This window comes from Muscardinus avellanarius, assembly GCF_963383645.1.
Source record: "Muscardinus avellanarius genome assembly, chromosome: 8".
In the NCBI taxonomy this organism is placed as follows: domain Eukaryota; kingdom Metazoa; phylum Chordata; class Mammalia; order Rodentia; family Gliridae; genus Muscardinus; species Muscardinus avellanarius.
In genome coordinates this window covers 53924976-53951593 of record NC_137794.1, presented here as the reverse complement: position 1 = coordinate 53951593, position 26618 = coordinate 53924976, and the positions used below count along the sequence as shown (strand labels likewise).

General features: G+C 38.9%; 1 protein-coding gene across 5 annotated transcripts in view; it reads left to right on the top strand.

Moving 5' to 3' along the window:
- USP45 (ubiquitin specific peptidase 45) overlaps positions 1–22345 on the top strand; it is a gene marked incomplete at both ends in the record, with an annotated part of 83718 nt that extends 61373 nt beyond the window's left edge. For all 5 annotated transcript variants that reach the window (XM_080700197.1, XM_080700194.1, XM_080700196.1 and 2 more), the window contains 5 exons: positions 6548–7163; positions 9704–9801; positions 17304–17390; positions 21036–21189; positions 22215–22345. In XM_080700197.1, the coding sequence (XP_080556323.1) occupies positions 6548–7163; positions 9704–9801; positions 17304–17390; positions 21036–21189; positions 22215–22345 (1086 nt within the window). The remainder of the gene's footprint in view (positions 1–6547; positions 7164–9703; positions 9802–17303; positions 17391–21035; positions 21190–22214) is intronic.
- Between the last annotated feature and the right edge of the window lie 4273 nt (positions 22346–26618).

Sequence of the window (26618 nt, the reverse complement as noted above, 5' to 3'; positions counted from 1 at the left end):
GCCCAGAACCCAGTGTCTTACTGGGTCCGGTTTCTCTAGGGGTCTGGCATGCTACGCGCAGTTCGGCCCGGGGCCCAGAGCCCCCTGTTTTGTTTTGTTTTTGTGGTACTTTGGATTAATACCCAGGGACATTTTATCTCCAAGCTATATCTCATCCCTTTTTGTTATGGTGCAACTGTTACGGGGCCCTGTTGGGCTCCCAAACTGTAACAGTGAGAGATGTAACCTCGGGTTCTTCTTCTGAACTATCTTAGAAAAGAATAGCACGAACTCTCTGTTTCCTATAAGCTTAAGTGATTTTATTGTTACAAAGATGGAAAGATAGGACATGGGGTGACTTAAAAAGAAGTCACCGAGCCGGGCATGGTGTCCCATGCTTGTAATTTCAGCATTCGGGAGGCTGAGACTGGAGGATCGTGGTTTGCAGACAGCCTCAGCTACTTAGTGAGGCCCTCTGCAACTCAGTGAGACCTGGTTTCAAAATAAAGAATAAAAAATAGGGCAGGGGTTGTATCCCAGAGGTCAAATGCCCCTGGGTTCCATCCCTGGGTTGAATCCAGGAGTGTTCTGCCTCTGAGCTACACCCCCAGCCCTTTTTATTTTTCAAACAGGATTTTGAAGCCACTTGTAATCCCAGCATTTGGGAGACTGAGACAGGAGGATTACGGTTCATGGACAGCCTCAGCTACTTAGTGAGGCCCTTTGCAACTCAGTGAGACCGTTTCAAAAATAAAGAATATAAAAGGGGGGCTGGGGAGCCGGGCGTGGTGGCGCACGCATTCGGGAGGCTGAGACCTGGAGGATCGTGGTTTGCGGACAGCCTCAGCTACTTAGTGAGGCCCTCTGCAACTCAGTGAGACCCGGTTTCAAAATAAAGAATAAAAAATAGGGCAGGGGGTGTAGCCCGGAGGTCAAATGCCCCTGGGTTCCATCCCCAGACCCGCAAAAATAAATAAATAAATAAATAAATAAATAAATAAATAAATAAATAAATAAAAATAAAAGGGGGGCTGGGGATGTTGCTCAGAGATAGAATGCCCCGGGATTTTATCCCCATTACTGCCAAAAAAAATAAATTTTTTAATAACCAGGATTTTGCTAGGTTGCTGAAAGTCTTGCTAAGTTCCTGAGGTTGGTCTCAACTCTGCAGTCCTCTTGTCTCAGGGGAGTACAGGCATGTACCACCATATCCTATTTTCTTATGAGATTTCAGAATATTAAAGCATTTTAATAGTGTTGATGTACTTCTATAAAGCACTGGGTATTAAAATGTGAATCTAAATGATTTTTTCTTTATTTTTATTTTAAAAAGTTATAAAGAGATTCTGTTATAATTGGCCAAAATAGTTTTAATAGATGTTATCCTATTGTTTGGGAAATACCATGCACATAGAATTGGCTAGGAACTATGATATATAAAAACTTTCTAACTCTAAGATGGATACCACATGGGTATAATTTAGCTTTTACAGAACTAATTGTAACTATCCTTTACTAATTTCTTTATGTAATGACACAATTCAAGTTACTTTTTTTGTATGTTTTAGTTCATGGGAGAGCAGAAAAGTTTGCATGTTTTTCTAAAATTTAAAAAGCACAATCATAATAACAACTTTAAGATACTGTATTCAGGAAGCAAATAGTTAAGTGGCATAAATGTATTTTAGTCATTCAGAATTTTGTTTAGAAGTTGATTTTCCAGTAATTCAGTAGTATTTTGGTAATTGAATCAGAATGATTTAATACGTACCAATTTCAGTGTTAGTTTAGTAAAGATATATGAAGTCTTATTTAGCTAAAAACACGAATAGAAAGATTTAATTTTGAAAAACTTCTAATATTGGCTTTAATTTGTTATAGTGTATCTGTAGCAAAAATAGAAGTTCTTTGCATCTTTAAAGTTAATAAAAGTACAAGTATTGAGTAATAGTAAACATTTTCATCTCTTTGCTAAGTTATACTACAGTTATCTCATTAAAACTTTACAAAGACTGGGCGTGGTGGCGCATGCTTGTAATCCCCACACTTGAGAGGCTGAGACAGGAGGATCGTGCAGGTTCGAAGCCAGCCTTAGCTACTTAGTGAGGCAGCAACTTAGACCCTGTTTCCAAATAAAATATAAAAAATAGGTCTGGGAGGATAGACCGGAGGTAGAAAGCCTCTGGATTCCATCCCCAGTACCACCCCCCCCACACACACACACACACAATGGTGATAATTTGCTGAGAAAATCTTGCCTTTGCATTGGAAGATATTATCACTGCTTACCTTGAAAAACTAATTTTGTTGTTGTTTATTGATAACAGAGTCAAATAATGAAATCCAGTTAAGTAGAGCAGCATAAAACTAATATGTGGAGCTGGGTGTGGTGGCGCATGCTTGTAATCCCAGCACTTGTGAGGCTGAGACATGGGGATGGCAGTTCAAGGACAGCCTCAGCTACTTAGTGAGGCCCTTTGTAACTCAATGAGACCCTGTTTCAAAATAAAGAATAAAAGATAGGGCTGGGGGTGTAGCTCAGAGTAAAATGCCCCTAGGTTCAATCCCTAGTACCCCCCTCAAAAAAAGCAATTTTTTTGTTTAATATGTGCAATTTCTAGTTTAAAGACAGAAAATATTTTAATAAAGAACAAAAGGCAGATATATAAGCAAATACTTGTCAATAGACATATAAAGCTGCTTCTTAAATAGATCAAAATCTGAGCTAAAATGACTTATAACAAATGACCATCAAGCTTGGCCTCATGGTTTATGCCTGTAACACCAGTACTGAGGATCTCATTAACTTGGGTCCTCAGCAACTTAGTGAGGCTCTTCTTTCAAAATAAAAAATAAAATAGGCCTGGGGAGTGTAGCTCAGAGGTAAAATGCCCTCGGGTTCAATTTCTGGCAACCCCCCCCGCCCGCAAAGAAAAACCCAAACCAAATGGTAACCAAAAGGTAAACTCTGTGGGGTCTGTTCTGTAAACTGTAAACTGTTCTTCCCTTCTTTTCCCTCCCTATCTATGGCATTAAAAAAGGAAGAAAAGTCAAGATAAGAAAAGAAAAAAATTCTTAAATGTAGAAACTGGAAAGTATCAGATTGATGTATCTGTTTAAAATTTCAGGAAGAAATTCAGAGGTCAAATTTTCTGGGTCATTCAAATATGTGTTAGTTTCTGAGAAATTGTTACTATGAAATTGCTGAAACTTCTGTTGTACCTTCATCCTTAAGGTTATATTCTGAAGATAAACTGATATCCTGTTTCCAAATAAAGTATAAAATAGGTCTGGGAGTGTAGCCTGGAGGTAGAAAAACCCCTGGGTTCCACCCCCAGTACTACCAAAAAATAAAAACAAAAAATAAAAATATGAAACATAAAAAGTACTCTATGCCAGGTGTGGTGGCACATGCCTATAATCCCACTTCTTGGTAGGCTGAGACAGAAGGATTGCAGGTTTGGGACCAGCTTCAGGAACTTAGTGAGACCCTATTTAAAAAATAAATAAATAAGTAAATAAATAACTAAAATGAGTCTGGGATAAAATACCCCTGGGTTCAATTCCTAGCAACAAAACAAAAGTAGTACTACATAAATTTCACATAGTGAAAGTTGTTGGATGTTATTATAAACTTTATTATTTATCATGTGCTCCTAGTAGACCAGATACATATGGTGAAAAAAATCTTATTTTTATTCAGAAAATTTGAATAATTAGCTAACACAAGAGCTACTGTTATCACACACACACACACACACCACCCTAATTTTTGCAGTACTGGGGATTGAACTCAGGGGCATATACCTCCGAGCTATATTCCAGCCCTATTTTTTATTTTGAGACAGGGTCTTTATTCTTTATTTTTATTATTTTTATTATTATTTATTTATTTAATTGGTGGTACTGGGGTTCCTGGAAACCCTTCTACCTCCAGGCTATACTCCTAGACACCTATTTTTTTATATTTTTATCTGGAAACAGGGTCTTTTAAGCCAGTGAGGCTGGCTTCAAACCTGGGTGATCCTCCTGTCTCCTCCTCCCAAGCTCAGGGATTACAAGCGTGTGCCACCACGCCTGGCTTTTGATTTTTATTTTTTATTCTTTATTTTATTCTTTACTTTGAAACTAAGCATGGTGGGGGGGGGGCTCACTAAGTAGCTGAAGCTGTCCACGAACCTTCTATCCTCCATCTCAGCCTCCCAAGTACTGGGATTACAAGGGTGTACTATTGTGCCCAGCTCTATTTTTCCAATTTTGAAGATGGAAAAAATTCAGACACAGACATTTTATATTCTTTCTATCCCTCTGAATAGCTGAATATCTAGTATGTATGCAAGTCAGGACAATCTTTTGCTTTTTAAATTTTTTTTGGTACTGGAGATAGAACACAGGCATTCTACCTCCGAGTGACACCCCCAGCCCTGAATTGCAAAGCACCTCACTAAATAGCTGACCACAAATCGCAACCCTCCTGTCTCAGCCTCCCAAATGCTGGGAAAGGACAAGATAATTCACACTTTAAACTGTGTATAACCTTTTATGAAACATTTCTGGAAGCTTAAAATCTTTGATTAAATCTGTGGTTGGCCGGCCTCCCTCCCCCAATTTATGTTGTTTTACCTCCGTAATACACTATCACTGTGCTATAATACACTGTCACTGCGCTATAATACACTATCACGGGAAACACCGTTTGACACTTAGTCTGAGCAAAAAGTAGCAGATTTAATTGGCAAAGTAAAGATTAGATATAAGTAAAATATTTTCTTTCAAATCTATGGCAGCAGGCAACACTGTCTTAATAGAGTTTTGTAGTTTGTTACTTTTTTTGTGTGTGTGGTACTGAGGGTAGAACCCAGAAGTTTTCTACCTCCGGGCTGTACTCCCAGACCTACTTTATACTTTATTTGGAAACAGGGTCTCACTAAGTTGCTGAGCCTCACTCATTAGCTGAGGCTGGCTTCGAACCTGTGGGATCTTCCTGTCTCAGCCTCCCGAGTGCTGGGATTACAAGTGTGGGCCACCACACCTCGCTGTAGTTTGATACTATTTAATTTGTTTAAAATATTGGTTTATACCTGTAATCCCAGGACTTTGGAGACTTGAAACAAGAAGATCTCGTGTTTGAGTCCAACCTCACCAACTTGGGGAGAGCTTCAGCAATTTAGTGAGACTTTTCAAAACAAAAAATAAGAAGAACTAGAGGTTTAGCTCGGTGGTAGAATGCCTCTGGGTTCAATCAACAGTATGGGGTGTGTGAAACTTCTACATTTAAAATCAACAAAAGCTGGGTATGGTGGTACATACTTATAATCCCGGTACTTGGGAAGCTGAGACAGGAGGGTTTCAGGTTTGAGGTTGGCTTTAGCAACTTAGTAAGACCCTGTTTCAAAATAAAAAAAAAGGCTAGCCTACCGTGGTACCTCACACTTGTAATCCTAGCATTCGGGAGGCAGAGGATTGCGGTTTGCAGACAGCCCCAGCTACTTAGTGAGGCCCACCACAACTCAGTGAGACCCTGTTTTAAAATAAAGAATAAAAAAGAGGGCAGGGGGCATAGCTCCAGTCCCCCTCATTCAGTACAGTAATTAGTAGGTAACTACTGTTGTTATTTTCAGTGCAAATGTTTACTTTAAATTAGAACTACTCACTGGGTGTGGTGGCGCAGGCTTGTAATCCCCGTGCTTGGGAGGTGGAGACCCTGTTTCCAAATAAAAATATAAAATAGGTCTGGGAGTGTAGCCCGGATAAGGGTTCCATCCCCAGTATCACAAATAAATAAATAAATAAATAAATAAATAAATAAATAAATAAATAAATAAGATTTATTCAAATACCTTTTTGCTGCCAGGCGTTTTGCACATGCTTGTAATCCCAGCACTTGGGAGGTTAAGACAGGAGGTTCGTACTTCGGGAGCCTCAGCTACTTAGGCCCTCTACAACTTAGTGAGACCCAGTTTCAAAATAAAGAATAAAAAGTAGGGCTGGGAGCTGGGCGTGGTGGCCCACGATTGAAATCCCAGCTTTTGGGAGGCTTGAGACAGGAGGATCGTGGTTCACGGACAGCCTCAGCTACTTAGTGAGGCCATTTGCTATTCAGTGAGACCCTGTTTCAAAATAAAGAATAAAAAATAGGGCTGGGGATGTAGCTCAGAGGTAAAATGCCCCTGGGTTCCATCCCCAGTACCGAAAAAATAAAAATAAAAATAGGGCTGGGGGTAGCCTGGAGGTAGAATACCCCTGGGTTTTATCCCTAGTACCTCAGAAAAAAATCAGTAATAATAATAGCAACAACTTTTTGTTCATACATGAAGTTACTTGTTATCAAGTGAAGACTATGGGGAGAGAGAGGAGTCTGATGGGAACTGGAGGGAAACACTGGGAATGTTGGGTGCCTGTGTTTATTGATGTAATGAAACTCACTATGATGTATAGTTACAATGTACTAATAAATTAGAACTATTTGTCAGTATACTGTCTGTTGATGTTAGTCGAGGTAGTTAAGTGAGAATTTACTTTTAATAAGGTCATAAGATTCTTTTCTCTGAAAACTATCAACTTGCAGAATCAACTGATTCGAGATAGAAAACATACAAGAAAGTTGTCATCTGGAGAAGAGAAACCTGTGGTTCCAAATCAGAGGAACGGAAAGCTGGGCGCTTGTGGGGACTTGGAGTCGCCTCTGAATGAAAGCCCGGCGGAGGGCAGCGAGAAGGAGGCCAGCCACTCGGAAAGCAGCGCGGACGCTGACAGCGAGGCCTCGGAATCCGAAAGCGCACCGCGGCAGAGGGCGCTGTTCAGGGCCCCGGGCGTCCACCCCCGGCCCCCGTTCCCCAGGGAGGCTGGCCATGAGGATGGGGGCGAGGGGATGGCTGCGGCGATGTCTGAGCTCTGTTTAAGCAACCCTGTGATTGGAAATAGAGATGTTGACAGAGAAAGTCGGCCACTCCATGTTCCAAATAATTTAAGCATTTCAGAGGAGAAGCAGATGCAGTCTCACAGTCCTCAAAATGCCTTTCAGACCCTTTCACAGAGCTATGTGACTACTTCTAAAGAATGTTCCATTCAGTCCTGTCTCTACCAGTTTACGTCAATGGAATTGCTGATGGGGAATAATAAGCTTCTGTGTGAGAACTGTACGGAAAAGAAGCACAGGTACCCAAAGGAAACCAGTTCTGCAGGTAAACCTTGAGCTTAGTTTTTGTTGCTGATGGATTGTCAGTGACTAGTGGGTTACTGATCCCAAATGCAGGCCCCTGAGATCCTTCTACTTGAGCTACTTGGCGGGGACTACCATGTTCGGATTTGTGCCTCAGCACTTAAGGACACTGCCTGCATAGAGTAGATGTTTTTAGCTTTTTTTTTTTTTTTTTTTTTTTGGCGGGTCTGGGGATGTAACCCAGGGACATTCATCCTCTGAGCTACACTCCCTGCCCTATTCTTTTTAATTCTTTATTTTGAAACAGGGTCTCACTAAGTTGTGGAGGGCCTCACTAAGTAGCTAAGGTTGTCCTTGAACCGGTATCTTCCTGTCTCAGCCTCCCTTTTTTTTTTTTTAATAAATTGAAGAGCGGGAAGTATACATCTCTGCCTTAAAGATGCAAGTCCACATAATTATTGATGAAACTAGTTATCAGAAGTCTACCCCAAAGAAATATCCCTAACACTTAATTGTTGTTATCACTTGTGAGGTTGATAAGATTAACAACCTCTGAGCTGGGTGTGGTGGTGCATGCTTATAATCCCCATGCTTGGGAGGCTGAGACAGGAGGATCGCACAGGTTCGAAGCCAGCCTCAGCTACTGAGTGAGGCTCTCAGCAACTTAGTGAGACCCTGTTTCCAAATAAAGTATAAAATAGGTCTGGGAGTGTAGCCCGGAGGTAGAAGGCCCCAGGGTTCCACCTCCAGTAACACACACACACACACACACACACACACACACACACACACACACACAGATTAACAATCTCCGCATATCCGTCATGCTGTAAACTCAAGATATACATTTAAGAAGTTTAAATAGTTGTATACTATGAAGTGAAGTAATGACTATGTTTAGTTGACCAGAGAAAAGGGGAAATTTTTAGTAAGAAATTTTCAGTGCATCTGTAGCCTTAATTGAATGGAACAAATACTCAGTGATTAGTTATTTTATTACAGGCTTGTACCACCACACCTGGCAGTTGTTTTAAAATGTAGGTTTTATTATTATGTAGGTATGGTGAAGCCAAGAAATCAAAAGATGATTGCAACCTAAAAAAAAAAAAAAATAGTTACATCCAGACAGGCATGGTGATGCACGCCTGTAATCCCAGTACATGGGAGGCTGAGACAAGAGGACCTCAGGTTCCAGGCCACCCTCAACAATTTAGTGAGACCCTGAGCAACTTAATGAGATCTTGTTTCAAAATAGAAAGAAAATAGGGCTGGGAGTATAGCTCAGAAGTAAAAGACCCCTGGATTCAACCTCCAATATCATAAAAAATAAGTAAAAATTAAAAATAGAGTTTTCAAGAAGGAGTGGCATGCCATGCGGTGGGGCCCCACACAGGGGTCAGCCAGGAGGCTGAGAGGCAAGGGAAAACATGAAGAAGGACCCTTGTTGTGATCTCTGAAGGAATGGGTGACTCAGGGTGTAGGAGGCAGGGAATTGACTAGTTTGAATAATTTTAGTGGACTCTGAATCTAGGAACTGTCTTTAATTATCTGATGCCTGACCCTGGATTAACTAGGGCAAGTGGATAGTAGCCAGAGTATAAGAGCCCAATAACATAATTTGTTGAGGTATGGGGCTCTGGACTGTTTGGTTTGTGTATGAGAAGCACACTTAGTTTACAATCTCTAGAAATTAGTCCTGGAAGAGGCCATCTCTCCAATGTCATTAGGACCCTAGATGCCAAAGTATCAGAAAAAACATGCTTAATGCCTGGCGTGGTGGCGCACGCTTGTAATCCCTGCGCTTGGGAGGCTGAGACAGGAGGATTGTACAGGGTAGAAGTGAGACTCAGCTACTTAGTGAGGCTCTCAGCAACTTAGTGAGACCCTGTTTCCAAATAATGTATAAAATAGGTCTGGGAGTATAGCCTGGAGGTAGAAGGCCCCCGGGTTCCACCCTAAGTTAAATATACAATTACCCATACTCGAATCCTGTCATAAATCCTTTCTAACACACTGTATTGAAATCCCCTGTGATTCCCAATGCTGTGGGCAGGGTTCTCCCTTTTCTGAAATGAATAATAGACTTAACTTTAAATTTCAGGTGTATGCTGGTAGTATTTGGTTAGAAGGCATTGAAATAAGTTACTATTAGCCAGGCATGGTGGCACATGCCTATAATCCCAGCCCTTAGGAGGCTGAGACCAGAGGATCACAGGTCCAAGATGAGGCTATAGCTTGGAAGTAGGATGCCCCTAGGTTTAATCCCTGGTACACCCTTTTCCCAAAAATGAAAGAAGTTATTATTAGCCCACCTCTTTCTAGTATCCAAAATTTTGTTATAAGCATTATTCTAAGTCCTATTTTTTGCTTTGTTGTGTGCTTTAAACAAACACCCTTTAGTGAAGTTTTGGAAAGGAATAGACACCTTGTAATCAGAAATCCAAATTCTTTAATATTTTAAAAAATGCGGTATGATGCTGCTACATACATGTTTGCCATATTATATTGTAAGTGATATGTGAAAATTAAATCTTGAAAATAAATTTATTATATTTTATGCAGAAAAGAAAGCAGAAGGAGTTTACACTAATGCCCGGAAGCAATTGCTTATTTCTGCTGTTCCAGCTATCCTAATTCTCCATCTTAAAAGATTTCATCAGGTAAAAGTTCTTTTAATCATTTTCATCATGTGTTTTTAAGTTTTTAGTCATTTGAAATACTATCAAGGATTTGATAGCAATGTATTTAATTTAAAATTTTATTCTGGGCGTGGTGATGCACAATTATAATCCCAGCATTTGGGAGGCTGAGACAGGAGGATCACAGTTTGTAGACAGCCTCCGCTACTTAGTGAGGCCCTTTGCAACTCAGTGAGACCCAGAGGTAGAACGCCCCTGGGTTTCACAATGCCAGTACCATAAAAAAACAAAACAAAATAAAAATTTATCATGTGAGATTTCCTGGTAGTCTAGCTATAGTAATTTATAAGATTTTTCTGATTAAGATTAATTCACAATATTTGAAGATTTAGGCAGGGATCTAAGTGATACGTGTTTATGTATGTAATGGAAAATTATTTTTGTGTGTGTGTGTGTGTGGTACTGGGGTTCCTGGAAACCCTTCTACTTCTGGGCTACACTCCCAGACCTATTTTATATATATTTTTGGAAACAGGGTCTCTTAAGCCAGCAAGGCTGGCTTTGAACCAGCGCGATCCTCCTGTCTCCGCCTCCCAAGTGTGGGGATTACAAGCGTGTGTCACCACACCCGGCTGGAAAATAAATTTTATTAAGAACACTGATAAAGCTGGTATGGTGGCACACACCTGTTATCCCACTACTTAGGAGGCTAAGGCAGGGGGATCACAGGTTCAAGGTTAGGCTCAGAAATTTGGCAAGGCCCTCAGCAACTTAATGAGACCCTGTTTCAAAATAAAAAATGTTAAGCCAGGTGTGGTGGCACATGCTAGTAATCCCAGCATTTGGGATGCTGAGACAGGAGGATCGTGGTTCGCAGAGAGTCTCAGCTACTTAGTGAGGCACTTCGTTACTTAGTGAAGACCGTATTTCAAAATAAAGAATAAAAATAGGGCTGGGGATGTAGCTTAGAGGTAGAATGCCCCTGGGTTTCATTCTCAGTACCAAAAAAAAATAAAAAAAAAAAAAGAAATATGGATGAAGGTATAGCTTGGAGATGGAATGTTAAGTAATAAGTATTAAATAATTAATAGATAAATATAAAATTAGATTAGGATGTACCTCAGAGGTAGAGTGCTTCTGGGTTCAATCCCTAGTACAAAACAGTAACAACAACAAAAACATAAGCAGCAAAGTAGTAAAGTACACTCAGCTTCCAGAGCTCTCATGATCCTGCTGAAAGGATGATTGGCTGAACATTGTTTGCTAGGAATAAATACAGACTGGCTCCAAGGCAGGCTCCATACCAGTTAAGATTTCACGGTGGAGGCAACTTACTTTTTTGGAGATGTGGCCTCAAACTTGAGATCTTTCAGCAGTAGCCTCCCAAGTAGTTGGGCTTACAGAAATGCATCGCCATGTCTGGCCAAATGTAAATAATTTTAGTTTGTCAGGTTTTTCTTTGGTTATTTGTAGTTTTAACCTAGTGCCTTTCCTCAATGGGATTTTCTTCTTTATTTGTATTAAAATTATTTTTAAATTTCTCTGGAAAAAATGAATAAATTAAAATTTTATGGTAGCTAAGAATTTGGTTGGAATTATCAATAAATGTAGCTAGGCATGGTGGCTCAAACCTGTAGTTCCAGTAGGGAACTACATCCTAGGGAGGATGAGACAGGAGGATCTTGGGTTTAAGGCCAGTATGCTGTAACTTAGCAAAAACGAACACATACACACAAGTATAACGTAAAGCTATTACATTATGATAAAAGAAGAATCTCAAATTAATTGGGAAGGGGACTGGAGTTATCAAAGATCTTAGGGACAGCCAGGCATGGTGGTGCAGGCTTGTAATCCCCATGCTTGGGAGGCAGAGACAGGAGGATTGCACAGGTTTGTAGCCAGTCTCGCTGGCTTAGGAGACTCTAATTTAAAATACATATATATTTATATATGTCTGGGAGTGTAGCTTGGAAGTAGAAGGGTTTTCAGGAACCAACCCCAGTACCACCAAAAAAAAAAAAAAAAAAAAAAAAAAAAGATTTTAGGGATAGTACAGCTTGAGGAAATAAAAATTTAGAGCTTCAGCCAGGTGTGGTAGCTCACACTTGTAATTCCAGCACTTGGGAGGCTGAGACAGGAGGATCGCACAGGTTGAAAGTGAGACTCAGCTACTTAGTGAGGCTCTCAGCAACTTAGTGAGACCCTGTTTCCAAATAAAATATAAAATAGGTCTGGGAATATAGCTTGGAGGTAGAAAAGCTCCTGAGTTCCATTCCAGTACCACACACACAAAAAAATTTAGAGCTTCACTCTATACCATATTATATTCCTTACTATATGGAATATAGATGTTGGGGATATATAGTCTTATATATTATATAGTTTTATATTATTTATTATGTAGCTTTGTCCCAGTCCATATTATATGGACTGGGACAAAACTTATTTGATCTGACCTCAGTGTATAAGACTATGTGTGTGTGTTTGTGTTACTAGGGATTGAACCTAGGGACATTCTACCTCTGAGTTATACCCCTACAGTCCAGTTTTACATTTATTTATTTATTTATTTATTTATTTATTTATTTATTTTGTGGTGGTGTGGGTTGAACCCAGGGGCTTTCTATCTGAGCTCTTCTCTCAGCCCTATTTTATTTTTCTTTTGGAAACAGTCTTGCTAGGTTGCTGAGGCTAAGCACAAACCTTCAATCCTCTTGTTTCAGCCTCCCTAGTACTGAGATTACAGGCATGTACTGCCATACCTATCTGGTATGAATGGCTTTGGAAAGATAAAACCCGTGAATGAAATCTTAAAGACAAAGTTATTTTCATGTATGCACGTGTGTGCTGGGATTGAACAAAGGGCCTTAGATATGCCAGGCATGCCCTTTACCATGAGTCATACCCCCAGCATCTTTGCAGCATTTCAGGATGGCTGCAGAAGGGCAGAAGAGACTTTTCTCTACACGTCTCCTATATCCACAGAAAGATTAGATGAATTTCTTGATTTTGTTTAGTCATGGTTATAGTAATTCAGAGAAAGTGAAATGGCCTTGTAAAGCAGAAGCTCACGTATGGAGTCTCATCACATCTGAATGCCTAGCAGAAGGGGCGCATCTGCAACGACTGAACAAGAGGATCATACCAGATGGCAGAAGCTAATATCACAATGTACCACAGTTAATGTACAGTTGGTACTTACATCCTTTTTAGGAGCAATATAAATAAAGTATTCATGTGCTTAAAGGGAAATATTTATGAACATCTTATTTGTTTCTTGTCCTCAAGTGAAATGTACTATCTCAGCAAGCCTACATTTTCATTCCAGAAGGTTGAGAATTGTAGGGAGCAAAGTCCTTAAATAATGTTTGTTTCTAGTTTCTTAGCATTTCTTTCTTTCTTTTTTTTTTTTTTTTTTTTTTTTTGTGGGTCTGGGGATGGAACCCAGGGGCATTTGACCTCCGAGTTATACCCACTGCCCTATTTTTTATTCTTTATTTAGAAACTGGGTCGCACTGAGTTGCAAAGGGCCTCACAAAGTAGCTGAGGCTGTCCGTGAACCACAATCCTCCGGTCTCAGCTTCCTGAATGCTGGGATTACAAGCGTGCGCCACCATGCCCGGCTGTTTCTTAGCATTTCTAAACACCCATTTCTCTGTAGTATATCAGAAACATCCACAACAATTAAAGGAAAATCTTAAACTGGTTAGAAATCTTTCTCATAAGTATGGCAAATGTTTAACTTTTTTTTTTTTTTTTTTTTTTTTTTTGGTAGTACAAGCATGCGCCACCACGCCCGGCTTTGGTTAGCATTTTATGTATGTAAAGAATGCTTAAAAATTAATTAGAGAAATATCAAGACCCCGAGAGCAAGATGAGTAAAGAATATCAGTTGACAGTTCTAGAGGAAGTATAAATTCCAAGAAAGTATGAAAATAAGTCCATCCTTCCCCAAAAAATAAATGCAAAATAAAATGACAGTGAGAGTTCTTTTTTAACCTGTTCCAATTAGCAAAAATATAATAGACCTAAGAAGGATGAAGTGAGAGGCACTCACCTTTATCAGCAGTGTAAGTTGGTAACACCTTTTGGAAAGTGATTTAGTGATTTTTATCAAGAAAATTAATGTTTTGAGCTGGGTGTGGTGGCACACGCTTGTAATCCCAGTATTTAGGAGGCTAAGACAGGAGGATTGTGGTTTGCGGACAGCTTAAGCTACTTAGTGAGGCTGTTTGCAATTCAGTGAGACCCTGTTTCAAAGTAAAGAATAAAAAAATAGCCGGAAGTATAAAAAATAGGTCTGGGAGTCTAGCCCAGTTGTAGAAGGGCTTCCAGGAACTCCAGTACCACCAAAAAGAAAAAAAAAAAGAAAGAAAGAAAGAATAGGGCTGGGGGTGTAGCTCAGAGGTAGAATGCCCCTGGGTTCCATCCCTAGTACGGGGGGTGAGGGTGGAGATAAAAATAGGGCTGGAGATGTAGCTCAAAGAAGGCCCTTAGGTTCAATCCCCAGTGCTACACACACACACACACACACACACACACACACACACACACACACACACGTTTTTAAACAAAAGTACCTTTTTTTTTTTTTGTGGTACTGGGGTTCCTGGAAGCTCTTCTACCTCCGAGCTACGTTCCCAGACCTATTTACATATATATTTTTTATTTGGAAACAGGGTCTCTTAAGCCAGAGAGGCTGGCTCCTAACCAGCACGATCCTCCTGTCTCTGCCTCCCAAGATCCTCCTGTCTCCACCTCCAAAGTGTGGGGATTACAAGCGTGCGCCACCACACCCAACATAAAAGTATGTTTTTATTTGTTTGTTTTTATTTTGGTACAAGGGATTGAATCCAGGAGGATTCTACCTCCAAGTTACACCCCCATGCCTTTTTTACTTTTATTTTTATTTTAAATAGGGTTTTGCCAAGTTGTTGAGGATCTAGCGAAATTGCATGACCTGTGATCCTTCTATTTCAGCCTCTCAAGTGCTGGGATTACAGGCTTGTACCAGCACATATGGCTACAAAAGTACTTTTTCCTAAGTAACTTATCTTCTAAGAACTTATCTGAAGAAAATAGAGAAATTCCACCTATAGATTATGCCAAATATAAGGCCTAACCATAGTATGTAGTGCCTAGGACATCAGGTTTACATGGGGAAATGCTTACAATGTATTATTATTATGGAGGGAGATAGAATATGAATATGAATGAATACACTAGATAATTTTCAAAAATTACTCCCTATAAAAATATTCATCTAAGCCAGGTATGGTAGCACATGCCTGTACCAGGGTACTTAGGAGGCTGAGACAGGAGGATTGCAGGTTTGAGGCCAGCCTTGGCAACTTGGGCCCTCAACAATTTAGTGAGATGCTGTTTCAAAATAAAAAATAAAATAGGACTGGGGTTGTAGCTCATTTATACAACTGAGGTTGTACAGTGCCCCTGGGTTCAGTCCCCAGTGCAAAGGTCTTTGCAAAATATCTTCATGTGGGTGACTTTGTTTCGGGTCATCCCACTATGTCACTCTGTGGCGTAGCGCTTTACTCTAAGCTCTAGCTCTCCCTCTTTACAACCTGTGTTTCTGTCTTTGTAATAATAAACTCATTTAGATCTTCAAAAAAAATCTTTATATGAGGTCATTTTTATATATGAGGTAATTTCTCAACAGTGAAATACTGTTTGGGGAGAATATATTAGCCTGAAATAATCTCAGTGCTGATATTGGAAGTTTATAAAGGTCACAAGATGAAAAAGGAGTCAAAGAAATCAAATGTAGATTAAATAACTATTCCTGGGACATGACTTCATGATTTCATTGCAGATATCATGATAAACCTTCCAAAAATCACTTGAAAAAACAAAATCAGTTATAATGGGTATGGTTTAGCAAAAAATTGCTTGTTTGTTTGTTTGTTTGTTTTCTTAAAAAAAAGTAAGACCCTGGTTTGGTGGCACACATTTGTAATCCCAGTGGCTGAGACAGGAGAATAGCAGGTTCACGGCCAGCCTCAGCTACTTTAGTGAGGCCCTCCACAACTTAGTGAGATCCTGTTTCAAAAATAAAAAAGAAGCCAGGCATGGTGGTGCACGCTTGTAATCCCAGCATTCGGGAGGCTGAGACCGGAGGATCGTGGTTCGCGGACAGCCTCAGCTACTTAGTGAGGCCCTCTGCAACTCAGTGAGACCCGGTTTCAAAATAAAGAATAACAAATAGGGCAGGAGGTGTACTCGAAGGTCGAATGCCTCTGGGTTCCATCCCCAGACCCACAAAATAAATAAATAAGAAAAAATGGGCGAGTGGATAGCTTGGAAGTATCTTCTTATTCTAACAGGGTCTGTTTATATTTATAGATCTTCTACTGAATATATTTAATAGTCTGCCAGCTTATTTTTTATTACTATTGCATAATACAAAACATAAATTTGCAAGGTTTGTCTTTGGGAATTAAAAATAGAGGTAGAGCCTATTTAAAAACATAAAGATTGATTTTGATTTGTATAATATATAACATTTATTCTCGTTGATAAGATATTCCAAGAGTCCAGGTTTTATTCTTGTTAATGAATTTGAGGTTTAATCATGAAAAGGGCCTAAATTCATTTTTACTTTTTTTTTTTTTATGGTACTGGGGTTCCTGGAAGCCCTTCTATGTCCGGGCTACACTCCCAGACCTATTTTTATATTTTTATTTGGAAACAGGTTCTCTTAAGCCAGCGAAGCTGGCTCCGAACCAGCACAATCTTCCTGTCTCTGCCTTCCAAGCGCAGGAATTACAAGCGTGCGCCACCACGCCTGGACATTTTTACTTGTTTTTGAACTTAACATAGCTCAGATTGCCTAGAGTCAAGTTCATTGTTAACAATTCACTGAACTGGGCTTAGAGCACCAGAGTCCTGACACTTTATTTGGATATATTTTTATGATAGCACATAAATCAGTAGCTTATGCTTTAACAATTAATTTTATGTGTCCATAAGTGTTGAAAAGATACAATGGAAGTAATTACTTCCCTTATAGTTCCTGAAAAATATCCTCATTTAAATGATAATCTTTTTTTTTTCTTCTTTTTTTTTTGGTGGTACTGGAGGTGGAACCCAGGGGCTTTCTACCTCCGGGCTATACTCCTAGACCTATTTTATTTTATATTTTATTTGGAAATAGGGTCTCACCAAGTTGCTGAGAGCCTCACCAAGCAGCTGAGGCTGGCTTCGAACCTGTGCAATCCTCCTGTCTCAGCCTCCCAAGCGTGGGGATTACAAGTGTGCGCCACCACGCCCGGCCTGATAATCTTTTTAATAACAGTTTGTGAAGTTTAATTTTTAACTTAGTAGTGTTAATTTTGGACTCTTCTTTGGTCATGTTTATTTATATATATATATATATATATATATATATATATATATATATATATGAAATAAAATATCTTTTAGAATTCTTCTTTTGGTTTTAATTGGCAATGCTTTAGATGTAATTAAGTTTGTTACATTAAAATTTTTATTTTGGTTTTTTTAAGGCTGGCTTGAGTCTTCGTAAAGTAAACAGACATGTTGATTTTCCACTTACACTTGATTTATCACCGTTCTGTTCCGCTACTTGTAAGGTACTGTATCTTAACTTATTTATTTATTTATTTATATTTGAAACAGGGTCTTACTAAGTTGCTAAGGACCTCTTTAATTTGATGAGGCTGGGGTCAAAACTGCAATCCTCCTGTCTCAGCTTTCCAAGTACTGGGATTATAGGCGTGTGCCACCATGCCCAACTAATGACTTTTTTTGTGTGGGAACCAAACAGTTAAAGGGTAACATTGTGTCCTGTTTCTGATTACTAGCTAGAAGTCCATGTTTTGTGGTATGTAATACATGCTTGTTGAACTTATTAATATTTTCAGTACATTAACTTATAAAAAAATATCATGAATGCAATTTTCTGGTGAATCTAGTTTATCCATTGTGGAGTACCAGTACTAGCTATAATTGTTAACACTCATTATTCCTAGAATTTGGTAATGGGAAAATAATGAAATTTAATAAGCTCTATGTTAAACTTATGAGAATATTACAGTTTTTAAAAGTACCTATTAGCCAGGGGTGGTGGCGCACACTTGTAATTCCAGCACTCAGAAGACGGAGACAGGAGGATCACATTTAATGGACAGCCTCAGCTACTTAGCGAGGCCCTTTGCAACTCAGTGAGACTCTGTTTCAAAAATAAGAAGTAGGCTGGAGGTATACCTCAGAGGTAGAATGCCCCTGAGTTCCATCCCTTACACTGCAAAAAAAAAAAGAAAGAAAAAAGAAAATGAAAAAAAAGTACCTGTTAGCCAGGTGTGGTGGCACACACTTGTAAACTTGTAATCCCGATGGGAGGCTGAGACAGGAGGATCTCAGTTCTTAGACAGCCTCAGCTACTTAGTGAGGCCCTTTGAAAATAAAGAATAGTAAGCTCAGTGAGACACTGTTTCAAAATAAAGAATAAAAGCCAGGTGAGGTGGTGCATGTTTGTAATCCCAGCACTTGGGAGGCTGAGACAGGAGGATTGCACAGGTTCAAAGCCAGTCTCAGCTAATGAGTGAGGCTCTCAGCAGCTTAGTGAGACCCAGTTTCCAAATAAACTATATACCGGGCGTGGTGGCGCACTCTTGTAATCCCCGTGCTTGGGAGGCTGAGACAGGATGATCGCACAGGTTCGAAGCCAGCCTCAGCTATTTAGTAAGGCTTTCAGCAACCTAGTGAGACCCTGTTCCCAAATAAAATATAAAAAAGGTCCGGGAATATAGCCTGGAGGTAGAAAGCCTCTGGGTTCCATCCCCAGTACCACCAAAAAAAAAAAAAAAGTATAAAATAGGCCTGTGATATAGCCCAGAGGTAGAAAAGCCCCTGGGTTCCACCCCCAGTACCATCGAAAAAACAAACAAACAAAAAACCAAAATAAAGAATAAAAAATAGGGCTGGAGGTAAAGCTTGGAGGTAGAATGCCTCTGGGTTCTATCCCCAGCACCACAAAATAAAAAAGTACCTATTGTGGAAACTTTCTAGCATACACAGAAGTAGACAGAACAGTACAAGGAAACTAGCACCCAGCCCTAAAATATCAGATCTATGGCCAGTCTTGCCCCATTCATGCATTCTTCCATTCATCCTCTTTTTTTTTGGGGGGGGGGTGGTACTGGGGTTCCTGGGTTCCTGGAAACTCTTCTAACTCCGGACTACACTCCCAGACCTATTTTTATATTTTTATTTGGAAACAGGGTCTCTTAAGCCAGCACGGCTGGCTTTGAACCTGCACGATCATCCTGTCTCCGCCTCCCAAGTGCGGGGATTACAAGCGTGCGCTACCACACCCAGCCTTCATCCTCTATTAATATCATTTCACCCAAGCCAGGTGTCGTAGTGTACCCTTGTAATCCCAGCATTGGGGAGGTAGAGGATTGGGGGTCGCAGACAGCCTCAGCTACTTGGCAAGGCCCTTCGCAACTCAGTGAGACCCTGTTTCAAAAATAAAAAAGACTAAAAACTAGGGCTGGGGTGTATCTCAGAGGTACTGTGCCCCTGGGGTTCCATCCCTAGTACCCCCCCCCACAAATATATATGTATATAATTTCACCTATAAATATTCCATTTTATGTCTCTGAAAGATAAAAATTACTACTTTTTTTGTTGTTGTTTTGGTGGTTCCAGGGATAGAACCTAGGAGCATTCTACCTCTGAGCTCTACTCCCAGCCCAATTTTTTTTGTTTCTTATTTTGAAACTGGGTCTCACTAAGTTACACAGACTTTCACAAGTTGCTCAGGCTGGCTGTGAACCCGCGATCCTCCTGTCTCAATCTCCCAAGTAGTGGGATTACAAGTATGTACCACCAGTCCTGTCTTACTACTTTTTTTTTTTTTTTTTTTTTTGGTGGTACTGGGGTTCCTGGAAGCCCTTCTACTTCCGGGCTACACTCCCAAACCTATTTTATATTTTTGAAACAGGGTCTCTTAAACCAGCGTGGCTGGCTACGAACCTGCGCAATCCTCCTGTCTCCACCTCCCAAGCGCGGGGATTACAAGCGTGTGCCACTACGCCCGGCTTCTGCCTTACTACTTTTTAAAAAAAAAAATTATTATTTTTTGCAGTACTGGGGATTGAATCTAGGGGTATTGTACTTCTGAGCTACACCCCCAGCCCTATAGGAGGGTTCTTACTAAGTAGGTGAGGCTGGCCGTGAATTTATAATCCTCCTGTCTCAGCCTCCTAAATACTGGGATTACAAGAGTGCACCACCACACCTGGCTTAAAAATTATTTTTAAACAGGATCTCATTAGTTGATGAGGCTAGCCTTGAACCTGGGATCCTTCTATCTCAGCCTCCCAAGTACTGGTATTACAGGTCTGTGCCACCATGCCTGGCTCCCTACCCTTTTAACGTGACCATAATATCATTTAAGACCATAGTTCTTTCATCAGGAAGCACATAGTACCAATTATCTATTTTGCATGATAACCAGTGGTGCTTAATGCTAGATCTGTGAGTTCATTAAGAATTATAGAATCACTGTGATATTCTCTTTTATACTTTATTGGTGCATTGTACTTATACTTCATAATGAGGTATGAAGTCATAGGACTATACATGCATACAACACTTGGTGTGTTTCCCTACAGATCCCATCCCTCTCCCTCCCTTTCTGCATAAATCACATTGAAATTGATATTGATAATTTCATTTATGTGCACAGCATTATTTAAACTGTTACTTTTATGACATCCCCAGTTCTCCTCTACCCCTAAACCCCCTTATGTTGCTCCATTGGAGTCTCTACTCCTTTATCTAAGGTCTCTTATTACTCAGTTTCTCTCTAGTAACACATATGAGAGAAAACCCGGGGGCATTCTACCTGTGAGCAACACTCCCAGCCCAATTTTTTATTCTTTATTTTGAAATAGAATCTAAGTTGTGAAGGGCCTCACTAAGTAGCTGAAACTGTCGGTAAACCCAGATCCTCCTGTCTCAGCCTCCCGAGTACTGGGATTACAAGTGTGTCTCCACACCCAGCTCACAAGTACTCTTTTTTCCTGTAGACCAGCCAGGTAGAGAATCTTGTCAAGCATTTGCAATTTTTGCCAGCCTAATAGGGGTGAGCAAGTATCTCAATATAGTTTAATAATGCAATTTTCTTATTTTAAGTTGTATGTACATTTACTTTTTCCTCACAATATTTCACTGAATGTAACTAATTTGGGATTTTCTTTGTTTAAAAGAATGTAAGTGTGGGAGGTGATGTTCTGTACGGTCTCTACGGCATAGTGGAACATAGTGGCTCAATGAGAGGAGGTCATTACACTGCATATGTGAAAGTGAGGATGCCCTCCAGAACGTTGTCAGAACACATCACTGGGAAGAAAACTGTGCCTGGTATGCCACCCTAAGTATATGTTATTCTTGGCAATATGTGGGTTTAGTCTTCCCTTTTTGGAAGAAGTTATTATGCCACAAGTGTTAAATGTGAATACCTCTTAGAGTGTTTAAATAATCTAAGAATCTTTTTATTTATTTATTTTTTCCCAGTACTGGGTATTGCACCCAGGGGCATTCTACTTCTGAGCTATACCCCCAGCCCTATTTTTTTTTTTTTTTTGGTGGTAGTACTGGGGTTCCTGGAAGCCCTTCTACCTCCGGGCTACACTCCCAGACCTATTTTATTTTTGGAAACAGGGTCTCTTAAGCCAGCGCGGCTGGCTCTGAACCTGCGCGATCCTCCTGTCTCCGCCTCCCAAGCACGGGGATTACAAGCGTGTGCCACCACACCCAGCTAGCTCTATTTTTTATTCTTTATTTTGAAACAGGGTCTCACTAAGTTTGCAGAGGGCCTAATTAGATGAGGCTGGCTACTAACCTGTGATCCTCCTGTCTTAGCCTCCCAAGTACTGGGATTACAAGTGTGGGACACCATGCCTGGCTTGAGAATCTTAATTATCCTAAGTCTTCCCCTTAGATGATATGAAGTGGCATGATTTTTCAAAGCATTGCACCATTGTATGTTGCAGTAAAATAGTGTTTTACTTAACAATACCAACATTTTTTTGAAATTACACCAGGTCCTCAGAGTAGAGTTGGAGTCAGAAATTTCCTGGTTTTGCTTATGGATCATCAAATTAACTTTGCTGCCTTCACCTCCTTTTGTAATTATGATTCTTTTCTCTGAGCAAATAAATATTTACAAGGCTAGATATTTAAGTGCTACTAACTGGAGATGATTATTAATTATTCTCATAGTATTAGTGCTTTGAAAGAATTAGTTCATTTTGGAAAATTATTAATCCAAGAAGAAATGGACTCAATAAATCTTGCATTAGATATAGTTTGTAATGATTATGTTGCTATTTATAACTTAGAGAACATAAAATCTACTTATTGTAAAATTCTTTTTGCTTTGCTAGGTTTGCAAGAACCTGATGGTGATTTGGCAGGCCACTGGGTCTATGTTAGTGACACCAACGTGCAGGTCGTTCCAGAATCAAGAGCACTTAGTGCACAAGCTTATCTTCTTTTTTATGAAAGAATATTATAATTGTCAATTGTTTATGGTAATTATTATTTAGCTCACTTTTATTTGAATGCTGCAATGGTAACCATAATATATAATGTGCCTTTGTAGTCTCTCTTATGTAGGAATAGCATGTCTTGCAAATACTTTTTTATTATTATTTTCATGAATCCTTTTAAAGTAAATTAAGTTTACTCAGCATCTTCAAATTCATATTTTTAAATGTAAAAACATGTTTTTTTCCCCAAAATATTGTCCTAGGGAAACAAATCCAAATATATAGTAGTAAGAAAATGCCTTTATAATATGGCTCATTATTATTACCATTCCGAAATAATTCCTGAATACAGTGATTCCTAAATGTTTCCTTCTAGATCTCATGTACTCTACCCTGTGCCTTTATATACTAATTTTTTTAATGTTTTAGCCTTTTTAAACCATATCCCTGTTTTGAGCAATCATATTTCACACTTTATGTGCTTATTATTTTTCAAATAAACATTAAAATGAATTTGTAACTATTTAAAGAAAATTACTCATCCATTTGCCATTTCAAGTCATCTCAGGGCTATCCAGTGGTGTATGTGTTTAGGAAACATTGTTATAGCTACATGAAGTCATATCTGATAGAACACAGATAGTTACTTTGTCATATTTTATATGATTCAGCCATATAAAAAAGTTATCACTGTAATTTTGGTAGTGTGGATTTACAAAGAATGTGTTGATTAGCATATGAGTTTAAGGTTGTGGAATGAAAACTATAAACAGATCATTTGCTGCCTGTTCATAGAGGAGATAAAGATAATTTGTTAAGTGGTTGACTAAGGTTGAAACATAATGGTAACATTCAGAATTGGTAAACAGAAGTCAGTAATCCATATAGATTATCTGATACCTTTGAAATGCAAATTAGCAAATTATATTTGTAAATGATAGAGTTTTATTCTTATACTTAAAAAGAAAATACACAAATGCATTTTATATTTCTGTATTTCAGTAAACATTAAAATGGTTTTGGGGTATAGAGATCCCTTCTTTTAGTCCCTTTTAACAAGCATCCTTTAAGGTGGATTTCACTTATTTTAATGAGGCACAGAGCTGGCAGTTCTGTTTTCTTTTACATAAAGTAAATGATAACAAGAACATGGTAGTTTCTCCCCTCTAGAATGTAAGTTATTAAGCTGTCAAAACTTGGCATGAAAAATATTACTATGACTTAGGCTTAAATTTCAAAACCTTATGGCTACTGTAGTGTCATATATATATATATATTTTTTTTTTGGTGGTACTGGGGTTCCTGGAAGCCCTTCTACCTCCGGGCTACACTCCCAGACCTATTTTTACATTTTTGTTTGGAAACAGGGTCTCCTAAGCCAGCGCGCGCGGCTGGCTTCGAACCTGCACGATCCTCCTGTCTCTGCCTCCCAAGCGCAGGGATTACAAGCGTGCGCCACCACGCCCGGCTACTGTAGTGTCATATTATTGAGCCAAAACATAACTGCATGGTTTTAGCATCCTAATCATTAGTGCCAATGAATGATACTATAGACAGTATCAGATAATTGCCTAGAAAGGGAAAAAAGAATAAGTTTAGTAGCTGTAGATAGTTTGTGGAAATATTTAACCAAGACTGACTCTATAAGTGCACATAACATTGTCAAGGTTACCAATGTTGCCTTTTGATATCTGGGTAAATGCAATTGTAATTAGTGTTAAAGATGGGAATGGTATACAAATGCAGAGCTGGAAAATGTCATTATGTAAATTCTGTTTTTAAGTTACTGAAATTTCAGTAATGTTTTTGTTGATTTTTAACAAGTGAAAATTGGGGAAATATACCTTTGTTAAAATCTGTAGAGCCCATTTATGTTCTTATAGTTTCTTAGTATTAGTATTTTGTATTTAATTGTATTCAAATAACATGGAAGACTTTATTCAGTACTAGAGCAATGATTTTTTTAAATGCTAAATTTCTTTATTCAAGTCAGCAATCTTGTTAATAGTAATTGCCAACAAATCATATGTACACAGATGAAAATATTGTCACCTCATTTTTCTCCCGAAAAAGACTATTAAAGAGGCATGCTCTTTTTATTAGATGGGCAGTTGTTTCTTAATTCAGATAGATATCTACATAGATACCCATACCTGCCTTGGGTCAGGTACTATGCTGACACTATTTTATCATCTTTTTAATGGAAAGACGTATAGATTTTTGACAGTATTGTAACAGGAACATGCAAATTAGATGCTTTATTTTCATTTCCTTAATATTAAGTGAGCTTTTTAATTTTTTATTTATTTATTTTTTTTTCTTTTTCTTTCTTTTTTTTTTTTTTTTTTTTGGTGGTACTGGGGTTCCTGGAAGCCCTTCTTCCTCCGGGCTACACTCCCAGACCTATTTTATATTTTTGAAACAGGGTCTCTTACGCCAGCACGGCTGGCTTCGAACCTGCCCGATCCTCCTGTCTCCGCCTCCCAAGCGCGGGGATTACAAGCGTGCGCCACCACGCCCGGCTAAGTGAGCTTTTTTAAAATTTTTTTGCGGTACTGGGGATGGAACCGAGGTGGCATTTTACCTCTGAGCTACACCCCCAGCCCTACTTTTTATTCTTTATTTTGCAACAGGGTCTCACTGAGTTGCAAAGGGCCTCACTAAGTAGCTGAGGCTGTCTGTGAACTGTGATCTTCCTGTCTCAGCCTCCCAAATGCTGGGATTACAAGCGTGCGCCACCATGCCCGGCTTAAATGAGCTAATTCTGAGATTTAGTTTTTATGGCCTAGAGTGTATGAATTCTTTTTTCTTGTCATCTGAAAATAGAAAAAAAATTGACTTTGATGTCCAGGAATTTTCTAAATGTTGCTTTTGTAATAGAGCATGTTCAGTACACACGATTCTGCACTTAGATTTTTGTTTTTGTTTTGAAATTTCCCAAAGAAGATTTGCAGGGATATTAAATTGTGAAGCTACTGTAATAACAATAGTTTTCAGTTACCTCAGGAAACAGTACAAATAAATGAGAATGTTTACAGATCATCAGTACGACTACCATAGCGTTCAATTGAATGAATTTAAGAAGTAAAACAGAGAAGTTTCGCTAGCTCTACTTAGAAACTGGTTTACAGGGTATGTGTAACCCCAGTTCCTCCTAGTGTTTCCATAGTTAAAATGATATTTTGATTATGTGCCAATTATTTGAATATTTTTGACAAAACTAAATATACATCTCTACCTAAGATTTTGTCATTAAAGGTTTTTAAAAATTATGTGAAGACCACCTTTTTAGGTGGCTAGGAGAATGATGGTATCAATTTGAAGAGCAGTTGATGTACTGACAGAGCTATTTTATTATATTTAATAGCTCTCTGTTTGCATGTGCAAAGACTTTAATCAGTGATTTTATGCAATAGTTGAATAAAATTTCCTGAAGATTAAGCTGTGAAATGTAATCATCCCACATCTTTTTGTAGTACAAAATATCTTGCCTACTTTTCTTAACTTTATATTCATAATTTATTTTCCTGCATGATACCTGATCAAATAAAACCAAATATGTGCAATAAAATTGAGCCTTTAGAAAGTGTCCAGTATATTATTAAGAACTATTTCTAGATCTAAAATGCTTTTTTTCATGTAGAAATCATTAAATGTTTAAAAGATAGATGACTGTATTTTAAATTTTGAGTAATAAATTCATAATGTCATTCCTACTATTTTATCCTTACTTTTTTGCAGTGTTTTTAGAAAATAGTTATATAACTTATTGAGAATTATTTTGTTGTTACTGTATAAACATCAAAATAAATATTAAATTCTTATGTTAAAAGATTGGTCCTGGAGTTTTTGCACTGTATGTTATGGACAATGTTTTACAACTGTTTAGGTCCTATTTGCTTATGTTTTGTTCCCCTTGGGCTGCTATAGCAAAATAGCAAGAACTGGGGTGCTTAATAACAACAGAAATTTATTTCCTACAGTACTAAAGGGTGAGAAGTCCATGGTTAAGTTGCTGGCAGATGCAGTGTCTGGTGAGGGTCCAGTTCTGTTTCTTGGTGTCTTCTCACTGCTTTCTCACATGGTGCAAGAGGCGAAGAAGCTCCTGAGGCTTTTATGGAGGCAGTGGCCCCATTCATGACTGCTCTGCTCTCAGGGCCTAATCAGTTCCAAAGGCTCTGCTTCCAAATACTCTCACATTGGGTACTTGTGAATTTCACGGGACACAAACATTCAGTACATAGCATCATACTGAGCTATATCCCAGATATCCCCCATATTTTAGAAGTGCACTATTTC